This window comes from Rana temporaria, chromosome 10 (genome assembly GCF_905171775.1).
Source record: "Rana temporaria chromosome 10, aRanTem1.1, whole genome shotgun sequence".
Taxonomy (NCBI): domain Eukaryota; kingdom Metazoa; phylum Chordata; class Amphibia; order Anura; family Ranidae; genus Rana; species Rana temporaria.
The window spans coordinates 40305103-40322215 of NC_053498.1; the positions used below are offsets into that span (position 1 = coordinate 40305103).

A 17113-nucleotide genomic window follows, 5' to 3' on the forward strand; every position below is an offset into this window, starting at 1 on the left:
GACCGTCGGAGGCCTGGGCGCGACGTTATGGCGTCAGGCCCGGTAGCCGGAAGTAAACAAAGCCGCAATCGCGGCTGTCGGCATGTGATCAGTGATTTTTTTTTCACCGATTTAATGCTTGTAAGCCTGGAGGAGAGATGTGGGGTCTTATTGACTCCACATCTCTCCATAAAGAGGACCTGTCACGCTGATTTCTATTACAAGGGATGTTTACATTCCTTGTAATAGGAATAAAAGTGATCAAAAAAAAAATGTAAAAAAAAAAGTGTAAAAAAAATTAAAAAATTAAGTAAAATAATAAAAAAAAAATCTCAAAACACTCCTGTCACCGTTATCTCACGAACATGCATGCAGGTCCCGCCCACATATGTAAACACCGTTCAGTTTGGCGCCATTCCATGAGTGTGCGCAATTTTAAAGCGCGACATGTTAGGTATCTACTCGGCGTAACATCATCTTTTACACTATACAAAATAATTGGGCTAACTTTACAGTTTTGTTATTTTTTAATTCATGAAACCGTTTTTTTTCCCAAAAAAAGGCACTTGAAAAATTATTGCGCAAATACCGTGCGAGAAAAAAAGTTGCAATGTCCGCCAATTTATTCCCTAGGATGTCTGCTAAAATAAAATATATAATGTTTGGGGGTTCTGATAAATTTTCTAGCAAAAAAAATGTGATTTTTACATGAAGGAGAGAAGTGCCAAAATTGGCCCGGTGGTAAAGTGGTTAAGAGTTGACATTCAATGCATTTCAGGGATCATACACAAATTCTTCTTTACTAGCTCTGGGATTTATTGGGCAATAGCCATCTGTACAGTTAATCCAGTATTTTACATTTTTTAAAGGCTATAGTTTAGAGCTCACTCAGGCCGCATTCACACTAGTGCGACTTCAAAGTCGCGTGATTTTACCGCGAGGCGGCCGCGATTTTGCAAAGACAGTCATACGACTGTGGATCCGACTTTGCCCCACAACTTGAAGTTTGACTTCAATGAGCAGGGATTTGACTTTGATCCCCAATAATTAGGGGTAACTCCACGCCATTTTTTTTTTTTTAAAACGGCATGGGTTCCCCCTTAATGAGCATACCTGGCCCTTCGGTCTGGTATGGATTTTAAAGGGAACCCCCACACCGAAAAAATGGCGTGGGGTCCCCCCCCAAAATCCATACCAGACCCTTATCCGAGCACCAGCCCGGCCATTCAGGAAAGGGGTTGGGATCGAGCGAGCTCCCCCCCCCCCCTCCTGAGCCGTACCAGGCCGCATGTCCTCAACATGGGGTGCCCCCCCACCCCAAAGCACCTTGCCCCCATGTTGATGAGGACAAGAGCCCCTTCCCGACAACCCTGGCCATTGGTTGTCTGGGTCTGCGGGTGGGGATTTATCGGAATCTGGAAGCCCCCAGAACCTGGCCCCCCCCACCCTAGGTGAATGAGTATGGGGCACATCGTACCCCATACGATACATCGTACCCCATCGTACATCGTATTCACCTGGAGGAAAAGTGTCAAAAAAATAAACACACTACACAGGTTTTTAAAATCATTTATTAGTCGGCTTCGGGGGTCATCTTTCGTCTTCTCCGCTCTCCCTGGTTCTTCTCCCGCTCTCCAGTGCCTTCTTCCGGGCTGCGCCGCCGCTATCTTCTTTGAAGCCCGGCCAGCTCAGTCTTCCTCATTGCCTTCTTCCCTCTTTTCTTCCGATGTTGACTCGATGCTCCCTCCCACTGTAATGCCAGGTGTGCGGTGCGCAGCGATTTATATAGGCCTCTTATGACGTCACGGTCCCAGCATGCTCCAGGTGGTGATGACATAAAAGAAGAGGGAAGAAGGCGATGAAGACCGGGCTGGCCGCAGATAGTAAAAGAGCTTCAAAGAAGATAGCGGCGGCACAGCCCGGAAGAAGGCACCGGAGAGGGTGGGCGAAGAACAAGAAGACCCCTGAAGTCAGAAGAAGACCCCCGAAATCAGAAGAAGACCCCCGAAGAGCGGAGAAGACCCCCGAAGCCGACTAATAAATGATTGTGTGTTTATTTTTTTGACACTTTTCCTCCAGGTGAATGGGTAGGGGTACGATGTACCCCATACTCATTCACCTAGGGTGGGGGGCCGGTATCTGGGGGCCCCCTGATTCCGTTAAGCCCCCCGCTCACAGACCCCGACAACCAACGGCCAGGGTTGTCGGGAAGGGGCCCTTGTCCTCCTCAACATGGGGGCAAGGTGCTTTGGGGTGGGGGGTGCAGGGCCTCACGCTCGCTCATCCCCACCCCCTTTCCTGACCGACCAGGCTGGTGCTCGGATAAGGGTCTGGATTTTGGGGGGACCCCACTCAGTTTTTCGGCATGGGGGTTCCCCTTAAAATCCATACCAGACCGAAGGACCCGGTATGCTCATGAAGCTTATTGACACTTTAGACAGTTTCGCTTATGGTTGTTTTCACTTTTGTTGCCAGCGGTTTAGACATTAATGGCTGTGCGTTGAGTTATTTTGAGGGGACAGCAAATTTACACTGTTAGACACACTCACTACTTTACATTGTAGCAAAGTATTATTTCTTCAGTGTCACATGAAAAGATAGAATAAAATATTCACAAAAATGTGAGGTGTCCTGCAAACATCTTGTCAACCTCTCTGATTATTCAGGGTGGTTTGCCCATGGTAGCACTGCAACAAACTGAATAATCAGAAAAGCCAGTGCTCAAATACACTATGCAGTATGAGTGAGTTTTGTACGCTTGAAAAATATGTCAATACCTCTGTTTCAGGGACACAAGGTCTCCCTTCTTTTAGCATGTGTGACTGGTTCAAATCTATGTACTGCATATTATACTAAAAGGTTGATTAAACAGTTGTTCAGATTACTCTCAGACAATGTCAAGTCCTGATGAAGAGGGTTTTGCACACGCCTGAAAAGCACTGGCTGTCAACTCAACTGGATAGATCCTAACATAACAAATAAAAAAAATGAGGGGAGAAAAAATGTCTAGTTGGGCCCAATTTGGACATTTTAACTTGGGGGTGTACTCCCTTTTATTGCCAGCGGTTTAGACATAATAGCCGTTTGTTGGGTTATTTTGAGGGGACAGCAAATGTACACTGTTATACAAGCTGTACACTTACTACTTTGTGGCAAAGTGTAATTTCTTCAGTGTTGTCACATGAAACGATATAATAAAACATTTACAAAAATGTGAGTGGTATATTCACTTTTGTGAGATACTGTATATGCCTACTACGCAATTGCAAATCCCCCACCCAGCTCACCAGCCAGCTATTCACGGCTTTGTCTCTCTCACCCCTCCAGGTGCCACAGCACATCATTCTCTGACCACTTTTCGCCTCCCCATCAACTCAATGCTTGACAATTGACTATGCTCCAGAAACGTTGTTCTGCTGGTCCACATACTAGACTCTCAAAGCAGAACTAAACCTTCCTACCCTTTACAGCCAAGGAAGCTGCCATCGTAGCCTCTGCTTGATCTACAGTTGCCATGGTGCTGCACAGGTAATCAGTTATAAAACCTGCCATTTGATGGCTTGACAGTTTGTTGAGAACACAAGCAATTGTGAAAACCATTCATCAAGCAGTATTTCCGCTTTGATACTGCTCTGACAGTCAGCACCAATACACAAACTTAACTTGTTCTGGAGCAGGCACACTTTTGGTACTATATACAAAATGTACTTTGTTTTATGCAGTACATTTAAATAGATTTAGATTGTTATAATTGTTTTAGTCTATACTACTAAATGTTTTACATTATTGTTTGCATCTTTTTGAACAAATATTCTACTATATAGAAGAAAAAAGGGGTAATTAGTATAACTTACATTTGTTCCCTCATCTTCTTGAAGTCATCAAAAAGTTGCAGAGCAGTGCTAAGTCCCTCAGCGATAAGGCTGCAGCTCTCCCCACCACCACCCATAAACCTGCAGAAAAAGCAAAATAGCTGAACGCTACACATTTAGATAAAATAACCTACAGAAATCAACTTTTATTGCTTAGACTTCAGTCATTTTTTCATCTTTCCATCTATTAAATCTTCTGCCCTTATTGTTTTAACTTTGGATAGTAAAACTTTTTTTCTGCCAGTAAATACCTACAGCCCATTTCCTTTTTGTCTGGTCATTGGCTTAGGCCAGGGTTCGACAAAGTCCGGGCGCCCGGTCGCAATTGCGACTGGAATTAGCGATCTGGCGCCCTGAGAAGGAAGCTTAGGCCTGCAGAAAGCCGGAAAGCCGCGGCCTCAATTACCGGCCGCCGGTGACGCCTGGGGTCCCTTACTGATAATCACCTGCATGTAGTGGTGATTTGGGATATTGACCTTGAACTAATTTTAAACGCTAAGCCTTGGTCGCATGTTGTAATGCGTCCATGCTTAGTAGCTCATCGCCTTTCTTTATGTGACACAGAGATGATGTATAGATCCCCCAAACTCCTGTTGCGAGGAGTCACGCCTGGGGCCTAATACTGAGTTGTCGCATAGGGAATCGCATTGAATTCCTTGCTTACCGCAGTTGTGGTTCACTCCGTTCACCAGGGCTGTTACAATGCCTAATGTACCACCAGCCACAGAATACAAGGTTGTTTGCTATCAGGTGAACACCTGTCGGCTAATTTTTGGGGCTTGTAAATTCGACATAAATTATCTTAAAATTGATAAGATTTTTTAATAAAAATGCATAGTCCTGGAGAATCTCAAGCACATGATTGCAAGGTGTAGCATATACCGACTCTACGCGTTTCATGAAGTGCATCCACTCATCAGGAGCAAATCAAAGTTAAAAATATCTATAAGAATAAATGAATGCAAAGGGATCAAATAGCTGGCATAAGGGAATAGAAGGAAGAGGGACATAAATTCCCCCATCACTCTTACCTACAGGTAAGCTAAATCTTAAAGAGCCAATATTGAAAGCTGAGGGGGGGTGGTCTACCCAGGGATGCACTCCATGAAACGCGTAGAGCCGGTATATGCTACACCTTGCAATCATCATGTGCTTGAGATTCTCCAGGACTATGCATTTTATAAAAAAAATCTTTTACCAATTTTAAGATCATTTATGTCTACCTCCAACTTGAACAATGCATTCTATATGAATATGTCCATCACTTTAATTGTGGATCATGTTGAGATGTGTGTATGCAATTTTATGAGAGAGAGAGATTTTCTAAAATATTAAGTTAATATCTAGTTACCAATGTTACATAATTTACTATGAATCTTTGTATATAAACGAGAAATCAATAAAAACGTCTTTGCATACTTGCCTTACAGTCATGCTCCGTATAAAGTCCCACAACCCTTTCTGTTTATAACCAATTCATGATAAAATGGAGGGCATAAGCCCCATCTACACAGGACCCGGAGGGGAGAGGGCGAGTGTAGCAGGAAGTGCTCTGGGGGGTCTAAGCTCACAGTCTACAATGATATTAGTACAGGCAACCACACTAAGGCTCAGTTTCCACTAGTGAAACTTGTCATGCGACTTTGGACACAAAGTCACATAACAAGTCCCAGCCAATTGTTTGAAACAGTAACAGAAATGCTTTGATGCGACTTTGATCCAGATTGTAACGTTGGATCAGAGCTGCACTCAAAATCGCATCAGTCGTACACTCTAAATAATGCAACTTTGTGGTTGCAATAGTGGAAACAGGACTTGTCATGTGTTTAAAGTCACATGACAAGTCACAGCCCATTTATTTTTAATGGTACCTGTTCCCATCTATGCGACTTTGTTATGGCGTAAGCATGAAGCACAAGACCACCAGGCACTTCTGAGGACCAGCCACTGAAACCTGAGTATGACCTCCGGAATGGAGCAGTAGCCGACAAGTATACTCTCAGAGATTAGACAACGTCCAAGGAATGCAACGCCACCTCTTTAGGATGCAACGGACGAGGACACAAGGACGGAAGTACAATGTCCTCATTAAGAAGAAAAGTCGAAACAACCTTAAGAAAAGAAGGCTGTGGGGCAGCACTACCTTAACTCTGCGGAGGACCAGATATGGAGCCTTGCAAGACAAGGCTGCCAGCTTAGAAACACGTCTAACTGACGTAATAGCCCCCAGGAGGACCACTTCCTGAGAAAGCGTCAGTAAAGGAATTTCCCTAAAGTTCTAAAACAGTGGATTCTGAAGCACCAAAAGGACCAGGGTCAAGTCCCATGGAGGTAGTGGAGGACGGACTGGAGGGGCCACATGTCAAAACCCCCTGTACGAACGTACTCACCAGAGAGTGAGCCGCCAAGGGTCTTTGAAAGAAGACAGTCAGTCAAAGCAGAAAATCTGCCCCTTAAATGTACTTAAGGCAAGCTTCTGGTCCACCCCACACTGTTAAAAACAGCAGGACCCTGGAAACCGAACAAGTACGCGGATGCCACGCCATCTCCTCACACAGACGCAAGCCTTGCAGATGCAATGGTAAAAACTTCAGAGAGGACGACTTTCGTGCCCTCAATGTGGTAGAAATCACCAAATCCGACAGGCCTCGGTCCCGTAACGCCTGGCTTTCAAACAGCCATGCCGTTAAACCAGCGACTATAAAAGCAAGGAAGAAGTACAGGGCCTTGCGACAGAAGGTCCACTCACAGTGGCAGACGCCAGGGAATGTGACACCAGATGCTCCAGGCCGGTGTACCAAGGACGCCAAGGCCAATCCAGAGCAATCAGAATCCCTTCGACCTCAACTCTGCGAAGTAGATGGGGAAGATGTTTTAGAAGAGGAAAGGCATAGATCAGCCGATACCAACCGCACGGTACCACTAACGTGTGTCGCGTCTGCCCAGGTGTCCTTTGACCTGGCCACAAACCTCAATACTTTCCGATTGAGACGAGAAGCCATGATGTCCATGTCTGGCGTGCCCCATCTCCGGTGAATGAGATGAAACATCCGGGCGTAGAGACCATTCTCCTTGGTCCAGCATCTGGCGACTCCAGTAGTCCACTTGCCAGTTTTCCATGCCCGGAATGTATACGGCCGAGAGAGTCGGCACGCTTCGTAATGCCCACCTCAAGAAGTGAGCGACCTCTGAAGCTGCCCCCGCGCTTCTTGTCCCTTCTTGATGGTTGACATACACCACCGCCGTGGCATTGTCCGACTGGATCCTGACTGGATGCCCCTGTAGCCTCTAAAACCATGCGGAGAGGCACAGCCTGATCACCTGGAAGTCCAGGACATTGATTGGCAGGCAGGATGCCTCCGGAGTCCAGCGACCTTGGGTCGACAAACACCAGACTCCCCACAACCGGTAAGGCTGGCGTCTGTCGTGATCACCGTTCAGTGAAAAGGAAGGAACCAGGTGGCTCATCCGGATTTGACAATCCAGGGACGATGGGCACGTGTCCCATCTGGACAGAATTTCCTCCTGCAACACTTGCGTGTGAAATTGAGCATACGGTACCGCTTCGAGGGCAAGTCCATCAGGGCCTTCTTGGAAGATTGGTCCGCAGACCAACACTTTAGCCAGATCAGGCGGCATAACACCACCGCATAGACCAAGGCTCCGGACAGCAAGGGAATCGTATCCAAGCTTGACTCGCAGACAAACTTAAGGCCCTGTACCAATTGATCGGCCAGAGCCACCCCGTCCGGGGGAGCCAGACGTGCCTTTAAACCTATGGAGGTTCCTTTTTTTTCCCACTCAGTTAAGGGTCTGAGACACCAAGGCCCCATCCGCTGCTGAGCCCACCACCGTGTACATGTAGCAGGCGATTATCTCAGCCAGTAAGATAAGCTACAAATGGAAAACATCTGGCAGTGCAGGCCAGGTTATGGACAGACCGTTACAGCACCGTATCCGCAGAATCCCCCATCTTTAGCGTATCACATCACTTATCAGAGCCTACTTGCGCGCTGACCCGGAGACATCGCCACTGTCCAACCGGTCGTGGTAATTGTCCCCAGACGCATCAGAACCAGGGCCACCAGATGTAGCTGGGCCTGGCTCCCCCTCCGGGCTGTCCCCGGAAGATGGCAGGGGGCGTTTTTACCCCCCACCGCTTCCACCTTAGTAACAAGGCTTCCAGGACCGCTGACATATCGTCCACTAACACAGCAGGTGCACCAGTTGCCAACTCAGGTGGTACTGCAGAGGAGGCGTCCACTTCCGACGCCATGCTGACCCATGCGCCCGACACCCCCGGATGCAATGGCAAGGTACATAGCCCACCCTCCTAGTCGCTGCAAAAAGAATGAGAGGTGCCCCCCCCCCCAGAGGATTCACCACCCGAACGGTACTGCCCAGCCGTCCTGTGTGGATACGCTGGAAGGCATTCCTGACTGGTCCATCTCCCATGCGGTTACGGGGGTGGCCGTCGGCCAGGCATACTATGATTCAAGCATAGAGCCCGGTCATATGTGTGCTCCGGAGCATGTAGCTCGCCGGCCGCCCCTGGAGTAACGGGGCACGTCGTGAACAACCCAGCGCGTAGCTAGAGCTCGGCACACTCGATGGCCGAAACTGGGGGGGGGGGCGGGACTACAAGGATTTGTGATTCAGCCTGTCGCCCAGTCGGCAGTTGATAGTAGATTCTCAGGAACAAAAAGTAGAGAAAAATAGAAAAAAAAATCATTCGGACCATGGGCCGAAGGGAGCCATGTCCATCTCATACACTAGACAGAAAAAAACAGCCGCATGATGCAGAGAGAGGGGTTGTACCTAGAGGGACCGCCCCAGGGGCGGTACTGTACAGTTTTTTGATGCGTTTAAATATTTAACCTGTTTCTGCCTAGTCCTCTCCTGATTGAAGGCTGAATACCCACTTTGTCAAGATTGTTGCTGTGTCCATCCATAAACGAAAGAGAAAAAAAAAAGGATGTCAAATTTTGTTTGGGTACCACATCACACAACCGGGCAATTGTCCCTTAAAACAGAAGTGCCGAATCACAAAAAATGGCCCTTCATTGGGCAGCCAAATCCTCCGGGGGTGAAGTGGTTAAAGTAGGTAGTTGGTAGTGATGGACTCAATCGTAATCGAATCGAGCGCCAGGAAGCAGTTGCTGCACACTGCCACTCATAGGCAGCGAGGTATTTCCCAAGTGGCAGCTGCACATACACACGCTGCCTATGATTGGCGGTGTGCAGTGCCGGCTTCCTGGCAGGCTCGATCCAAATATGCCCAAGCCCATCGCTAGTAGTTAGATAAAGTCCTAAAGCATGTGAAGAAAATGGCTTCAAAATTACCCGTTTGTTGGCTAGGATGAGTGGTCTGCCACAGAGCAAAGTTTCTTAAAAAACTGCAGACAGATAATTATGAAGCAGTTTTCTTTACAGGGTGCTATTTTTTTTTTTTTTTTTAATAACCCCCCTGACAGGGTTGCAATAACTGCTTACAAAAAATTGGGGTTACTTACCGGTAACATCCCTTTTCCAGGAGTCTTTCAGGACAGGTACTGTAGAGAGACACAGGCTCCTCCCCTCTCAGGAAACACCGCCTTCCAATTAGGAATTTAAGCCTCATCCTCCCTCAGCTCCTCAGTTTTTCCAGAGAACCTCCAGCCAGCTGCGGAGACACAAGAACACGTCATAAAAATATAACATTTCATCTTACCCGACAGCCTCGTATGATGAGCTTCCAGAAATATCCCCTACAAAAAGAGGGTGGGTACCAGTGCTGTCCTGAAAGACTCCTGGAAAAGGGATGTTACCGGTAAGTAACGCCAATTTTCCCTGTTCGTCTTTCAGGACAGGTACTGTAGAGAGGATAAGCGAGCACCTTACCCTAGGGTGGGACTACTGCCTGTAGTACTTTACGTCCAAAAGCCTGATCTTTGGCTGAAAGTAGGTCCAGTCTGTAGTGTTTCACAAACGTCGAGAAACTAGACCATGTTGCAGCTTTACAGATCTGCTCCGGGGAAGCACCAGCACACTCTGCTTGGGAAGTTGCCACTGCCATGGTGGAATGAGCCCTGATACCCTGTGGAGGCTCCACCCCCCTAGAAGCATAGGCTTGAACAATGGCTGCTCTTAACCACCTGGCTATTGTGCATCTAGAAGCCCTAGACCCCTTCCCGGACCCCGAAAATAAAACAAAAAAAGAGAATCGGCTTTCCTGAACTGACTCGTGCTATTTAAGTATTGGAGGACACACCTACTAACATCTAGGTTGTGAAAGTTGCGTTCCTGTTCCCTCACAGGATTTGAACAAAAAGAAGGCAATGTAATTTCTTGACTTCTTCTAATTTTCATAGATACCTTCGGTAAAAAGGCCGGATCAGTCTTAAAAATAATGCGATCCGAAAAAACTTGAAAAAAGGGAGCCCTAATAGATAGGGCCTCGAGTTCACTTACTTTTCTAGCTGTGGTGATCGCTACTAGAAACACTGTTTTGAGTGTGATCACCTTTAAGGACCAACTATCTAAAGGCTCAAATGGTTCTTCTGTAAAGGCCTGTAGAACCAATGAGAGATCCCATACTGGGAAGTTGGAGGCTCTAACTGGTCTCCGTCTACTCAAAGCTTTGAAAAATCTAGAAACCCAGGGATCAAACGCTAGCTGTTTTTCCAGAAAGACGCTTAATGCTGATACCTGACCCTTCAGGGTGCTAATGGCTAGTCCCTTGTCAGCCCCAGCCTGTAGAAACTCTAAAACTGCTACAGAGCTATAAACACTGAAAGAGCTTTCCGAGCACCAGATGTTAAAACGTTTCCACACTTTTTGGTAGATGGCTTGCGTCTCCTCCTTTCTGCAGCTTAGGAGAGTTGTAATTAAGCGTTCTGAAAAGCCTTTGCCCCTTAGCAGCTCCTCTTCAGAAGCCAAGCTGCCAGATTCCACCTCTCTACCTGCGGACAGCAGATTGGACCCTGAGAAAGAAGATCCTCCTGGATTGGTAGAATCCAGGGAGGTTCTATCGATAAGCCCTTCAGGATGGAAAACCATGGCCTTCTGGGCCAATGAGGTGCAATTAGGATCAGTGTTGTACTCTCCCCCTGCAGTTTTCAAGACTGCTGGAATTAGAACCGGAGGGGGGAAAGCATAGCACCTGGAGAACTGCCAGGTCTGAGCCAGAGCGTCCACTCCCAGAGCTCCATCCCACCTGTTCAGGGAGAAAAAGAGCTGTGTCTTGGCGTTTTCTCTTGAGGCAAATAAATCCACCTCCGGCATACCCCACCTTTGAGTGATCACTCTGAAGACTTCTTGATTCAGAACCCAGTCGCCCTCCCTCAGCTTCTTCCTGCTGAGGAAGTCTGCGACCTGATTCAGTTCTCCCTTCAGATGCACTGCTGAGAGGAACAGGACATTGGCCTCCGCCCACATGAGGATGGATCTGGTCAGATCCCACAAGGATTTGCTCCTGGTGCCCCCCTGCTTGTTGACATAAGCTACTGCGGAGGAGTTGTCCGACCGGATCCGAACATGCTGGCCCTGAAGATCTTTCTGAAAGGCTCTGAGAGCTAGATCTATTGCCTTCAGCTCCCTCCAATTCGAGGATCTCTGCGAGTCCTCTTTTTCCCAGCAACCCTATACAAAGAGGGAGTTCAGGTGTGCTCCCCAGCCGGTGCCACTGGCATCTGTTGTCACCGTTCTGGAAATTGGGGAGATCCATTCCAGGCCTTGCAATAGGTTTGCCCCCTTCCTCCACCACCAAAGGGTCCTCTTGATGTGAACCGGTATGGATATCAGGGAGTCCAAGGAGCCCGGTTTGTGGTCCCAAACGTTTAGTATGAATAGCTTGTAGGGGCCGAAAATGCAAACCTGCCCACTGTACTGCAGGAAGAGTGGACGTCAGCAACCCCAATGCTGACATGACCTTCCTTATAGAGAGCTGGCAGCTGCTCTGAAGTAATGACATTGCACTGTCCACCTTCTGAATTTTTTCTGTTGGAAGAAAAATCATCTGTCTGGTTGAGTCCAGTACATATCCCAGAAATGTGACCTTTTGGGAGGGCGTCAAACTGGATTTCTCCAGATTCAAGAGCCATCCTAGGTTCTCCAGGATCTCCCTTGCTACCTGGAGATCCTGGGATAACTGTGCCAGGGAAGAGGCAAAAAACAGCAGATCGTCCAGGTACGCCACCACTAAGATGCCCCTGAGACGAAGAAAAGCCAGTACCTCCACCATTACTTTGGTGAAGATGCGGGGGGAAGAGGAGAGCCCGAAGGGGAGTGCTTTGAACTGAAGGTGAACCGTCCCCTCTCTGGATCTTACGGCCAGTCTGAGAAATTTTTGATGGCATTCCGCTATAGGGATGCGTAAATAGGCATCTTTCAGGTCTATTGATGCCATAAAACAGTTCGGAAGGAGAAGAGTCCTTACGGAGTAGATTGAATTCATCCGGAACCTTTTGTACGTGATCGAGGTATTTAGAGGTTTCAAATTAAGTATAAGCCTGAATTTCCCGGAGGGCTTGCGGACCACAAAAATGTGGGAGTAGAAGCCCCTGCCTGTCTCCTCTGATGGAACTCGAACCACCACCTCCTGATCCTCCAACTCTTGAAGAGAGGAGAGCAGAGCCATAGATTTTTCTTTGCACTGTGGCAGATTGGTGACTAAAAGTCTGAATGGGAGGGGGGGGACTTGAGAACTCTAGTCTGTATCCTCTCCTTATGATCCCCAGCACAAATTGATTGCTGGTGATCTCCCATTGTGGGAGAAAGGCCCCCAACCTTCCTCCCACCTTGACTCCGTCACTGTGGATTTTGGGGCTGTTCAGGAGCACGAAAAAGCGCTCCACCACGACCCTTACCCTTTTGTCCCCAAAACTTTCTTTCCTTCAGGTTTTGGGACTTCCATTTTCTTTTGGGTCCAGAATTTTTTCTTTGCCTGTCCTCCAAACTTTTTCTTTATGGGGAAGGCTTTTTTCCTGTCGGCTGTGCGATCTAAGACAGCCTCCAAGCCTGGCCCAAATAACAAATCTCCTGTCAGGGGAATCCCGCATCAACTTAACCTTTGAAGCGCTATCCCCCTGCCATGTCTTGAGCCAGAGAGCCCTTCTTGCAGAATTAGATAGGGCTGCAGATCTGGCAGACATGCGGACCGATTCTGCTGAAGCGCCCGCTACATACCTTACGCCATTTAGTAAGGTTGGAAAAGAAGACAATATAGTCTCTTTAGGAGTGCCAGCCTCAATGTGAGCCCTGATCTGTGAGAGCCAATGCTCCAGATTACGGGCTACCACCGTGGCTGCCATAGCCGGCTTTAGGTTCCCCTGGGAAGCATCCCAGGACTTTTTTAGGAGCGAATCCATCTGCCTGTCCAGGGGGTCTGAAAGGACCGCCATGTCCTCAAACGCCAAGTCCGTATGCCGGGACACCTGCAAGAAGGCAGCATCCAGTTTGGGAGACTTGTTCCATACCAAAGCTTCCTCTTCTGAAAAAGGAAACCTTCTCTTCAAAGCATTTGAAAAGAAAGGCTTCCTTTCCGGATCTTGCCATTCCTTTTTGATGGCATTGATCAAGACCTCATGGACCGGAAAAACTTTTTTCTTTTCTTCTCCGAGGCCCCTGTACATCTGATCATGGAGTGACAGTGTCTTCTTCTCCTTAACTATCCCTAAAGTAGTATGGATAGATTCCAATAATTGTTCCACCTCTTCGAGGGAAAGCTTATAGCGAGAGGCTCTGGGAGGACCCCCCCTCCTTCTCTTCACCATCCGACTCCCCTTGGGAGCTAGAAGCGGCACTGTCTTGCTCCTCCTCAGCATCTTCTCTGATGTCCTCAGGTTTCTCTCTACTCCCAGAGGGAAGTACCTCAGGACAAGGTGGAACTAATGGTTGCGCTATAGAAGGGCTGCTCTGGGGCAACTGAAAGTTAGCAAAAATATCCTTAAACGATTGAAAGGTGCCAGAAAGCTCTTTCATGGACGCTGCTAGCTCAGACCCCTGCTCTGCCTCTCTTTAATCAGCCCCTCAATGCATCTCCTGCAAAGAACCTTATTCCAACTCTCACTAAGGGAAGTTCTGCAGGAAGGACACTGAAAAACACAGAAGAGAGTAGAGGGTACCATGAGAGAGAGCCCAGCGCTTTAAAACCAGACATCCACCAGGAGTGCTCCCCCAGAACCAACCATCACCAGGGACACACTACAAACGACTCCCCGACCACCAGGAGAAAAAAAACACCAGTAAGGCTGCCAACATGGAAAGGGAACACCACCCCAGGGTTCTCCTTACCTTAGAGTGGCTGGTGCTGTCGTCATCCGGAGGTGCGCGTGAGGTCTCCACTTCCGACATCTCGCTGAGGAATGTGGTCGCAACTGCCTCCAAAAAGCGCCGACCCTACAGCTGAAAGAGAGGCCGCACCAGCCCAGCGTCAGGCCTTTTCACTACTGCAGCGTCTGGGCCAACAACGCGTATCCGGCGGAAGTGCCCGCCCCCCCAGGAACTGACGTCGCTCATCATCCGATCCGGCCCAGCTTCCTGGCCGACTCTGAATTCACACAGGGAGCGAGCACACCGCCTGCAGCGCCACCCCTGTGCGTTTGTGGAAAGACCTCCGCGGTTGAAACCTCCCCAGGAATGTCCGCGGGACGCTAACACGGCAATGTCCAGGTATGTAGCCTCCCCAGCTAACCAGGACGCCGTGTGAAATAAACAGACCTGAGCCCAGGGAGCACGGGACCCCCTCCCAGGAATACTGGCCTCAGCTTCCCCAGCTGTCTGGCCCTTGGCCCTCAGCGGTGTCTCCCCTGCCGGAGGAAACACCATAAACTGAGGAGCCGAGTTTAAATTGAGGCTTAAATTCCTAATTGGAAGGCGGTGTTTCCTGAGAGGGGAGGAGCCTGTGTCTCTCTTCAGTACCTGTCCTGAAAGACGAACAGGGAAAAAGAACCGATGTACATAGGAACTCTAGCATCAATGTGAAAAATGGATTTTACAGGCAAGTATGATGGAAAATCACAGGACACAGAGCAACCAATATAATGGACTATATGCCACCTACTGGTGGATGGACACTGGCAGATAGTCAAACAGGAAGTAAACCCCTATATAACCCCTCCTACACATAAAGGACCTCAGGTTTTGTAGCAAAGCAATGAATATTCCAAACAAGATGGGAGGGACCTTTGTGTCCAGTGATGTACTTCAAGAAAAAGGATTTTACAGGCAAGTATGATGGGAAAAAATAGGATTTTTTGTACTCACCGTAAAATCCTTTCCTCTGAAGTCAATGGACAGACACCGCTCCTTAAATCTTGACAAGTGGGTTATGTTCCCTGTTTACAGGAGAGGACTAGGCAGAAACATGTTAAATAGTTAAATACATGTTACATTAACCGAGTTGAACAGCCCCGCCCAGGGGGCGGTCCCTCCAGACATAACCCTCCTCACTGCAGCTTGCAGCCTCAGTTTGTGACAAGCAGTACAAACCTAAAAAGGAGGAGTGGGAGCTGTGTCCGTCCATGGACTTCAGAGAAAAGGATTTTACGGTGAGTACAAAAAATCCTATTTTTTCTTATCGTCCATGGACGGACACAGCTCCTCCTTAAATCTTGACAAGTGGGACGTCCCCAAGCAGTGTCAATAAAACGAGGGGTGGGAAATAAGTCAGTAAACCATATTTAATTTCACCCCAAAACAAGCAGAGCTCCTCAACGGAGGAGGTGCAACTTTAAACAGCCACCTGCAAAAACTGGCGGGCGAAAGATGCACTCACAGTAACCACGTAAATTTTGAAAAAAAAAAAAAATGTGAACGGACCAAGTCGCCTCCTCGCGTATCTGTGAAACCGACGCATGATGTCGGAAAAAACCCCCCAGGAAACACCAATTTCCCTGGTCGAAAGTGCCGTGACCGGAAAGGGAGCCCGCCCCTTAAGAGCATAGGCCTGGGTAAGAGCCTCCCTGATCCACCGAGAAATGGTGGTCGACGGGACCGTCAGGCCCTTTTGTGGTCCAGACAGCGACACAAAAGAGTGAGAACTCCGAAACGGAATCGTAGCAGGCTGGTACGCCCGCGAAGTATGTACCACGCCTAAAGTATGAAAGACAACCTCCATAGGATGCGCCGGCCGAGGACAGAAGGATGGAAGAACAATGTCCTTATTCCTGCGAAAGGCCGAAACCACCTTCGGAAGAAGGGAAGGTCGCGGATGAACCACCACCTAATCCTTATGGAGGATCAAGCATGGCGGCCTGCAAGACAAGACCGCCGCCTTAGAAACACCTCTAACAGAGGTAAAGGCCACTAAATGGACCACCTTCTGAGATAGTGTCAAGAGAGAATCTCTGTTACCAAAAGGAAGGTTCCAGAAGAACCAAGAGCACCAGAGTCAAAACTCATGGGAGGAGAGATGAGCCAAGAGGGGAAAGTATATGACAAGCCCCCTGCACAAACAAGGGGCCCACCAGGGAACGGGCCGCAAAAAAAGGCCACTGATAGAACACAGCCAAGGCTGAAATCTGCCCCCAAACAGTGCTTTAAGCAACTTTTAGATCCCTTCCAAGCTGTAAAAACAGCAGGACCCTGGACACCGAGTACGCCACTTCATCTCTTCGCGCCAAGAGATGTAAGCCTGCCAGGCGCGACGGTAGATCCCCCAGAAGACCACCGTGCCCTCAGCATTGTGGAGATGACGGAATCTGACAGACCCCGGTCTCTTAAAGCCCGGCTTCCAATAGTCATATTGAGCAAGTCAGTGACTGTACAACAGGATGAACCATGGGACCTTGGAACAGAGTTACCTCCCGCCCTGGCAACCACCAGGGTAGACGAGCCAAGGACGCCGAGGCCAAACTGGAGGGATTAGAGGCATCGGGATCTCCTAAACCTCCACTCAGTGGAGCAGCTGAGGAAACACTACGATGGCAGGGTGGCAAAAAATTGCCGATACAGACCCCGCAGGGCCACCAGCGTGACTGGCGTGTCTGTACTAGACCACTAGACCTGGCCACTAGCTTTGACACCGTTGCGGTGGGGGTGAGCGGCCAGGAGCCCTGTGAGGCTCACCTGCAAGGGAGCCCTGCACGAAGACCAGAAATCCTGGTCCAGCATCTGGCGAGTCCAGTAGCCCGCCTGCTGGTATACCTGAAGGTAGACCGAAGTCACTGCCTGGCATTGTCAGGCAGAAACCAGATCGGACGACCTTGCAACCTCCTCGACCACGAGGAGCGACATAGCCTGATCTCCTAAAATAGGACAAAGACCGGTAGACGGGGTCCACA

General features: G+C 48.6%; 1 protein-coding gene across 4 annotated transcripts in view; it reads right to left on the reverse strand.

The window, feature by feature from the left end:
* MED25 (mediator complex subunit 25) overlaps positions 1-17113 on the reverse strand; it is a 555669-nt gene that overhangs the window by 453035 nt on the left and 85521 nt on the right. For 3 of the 4 annotated variants that reach the window (XM_040327575.1, XM_040327572.1, XM_040327574.1), the window contains exon 5: positions 3834-3932. The exons of the other annotated variant lie outside the window; for it this stretch is intronic. In XM_040327575.1, the coding sequence (XP_040183509.1) occupies positions 3834-3932 (99 nt within the window). The remainder of the gene's footprint in view (positions 1-3833; positions 3933-17113) is intronic. 4 annotated transcript variants of the gene reach the window in all.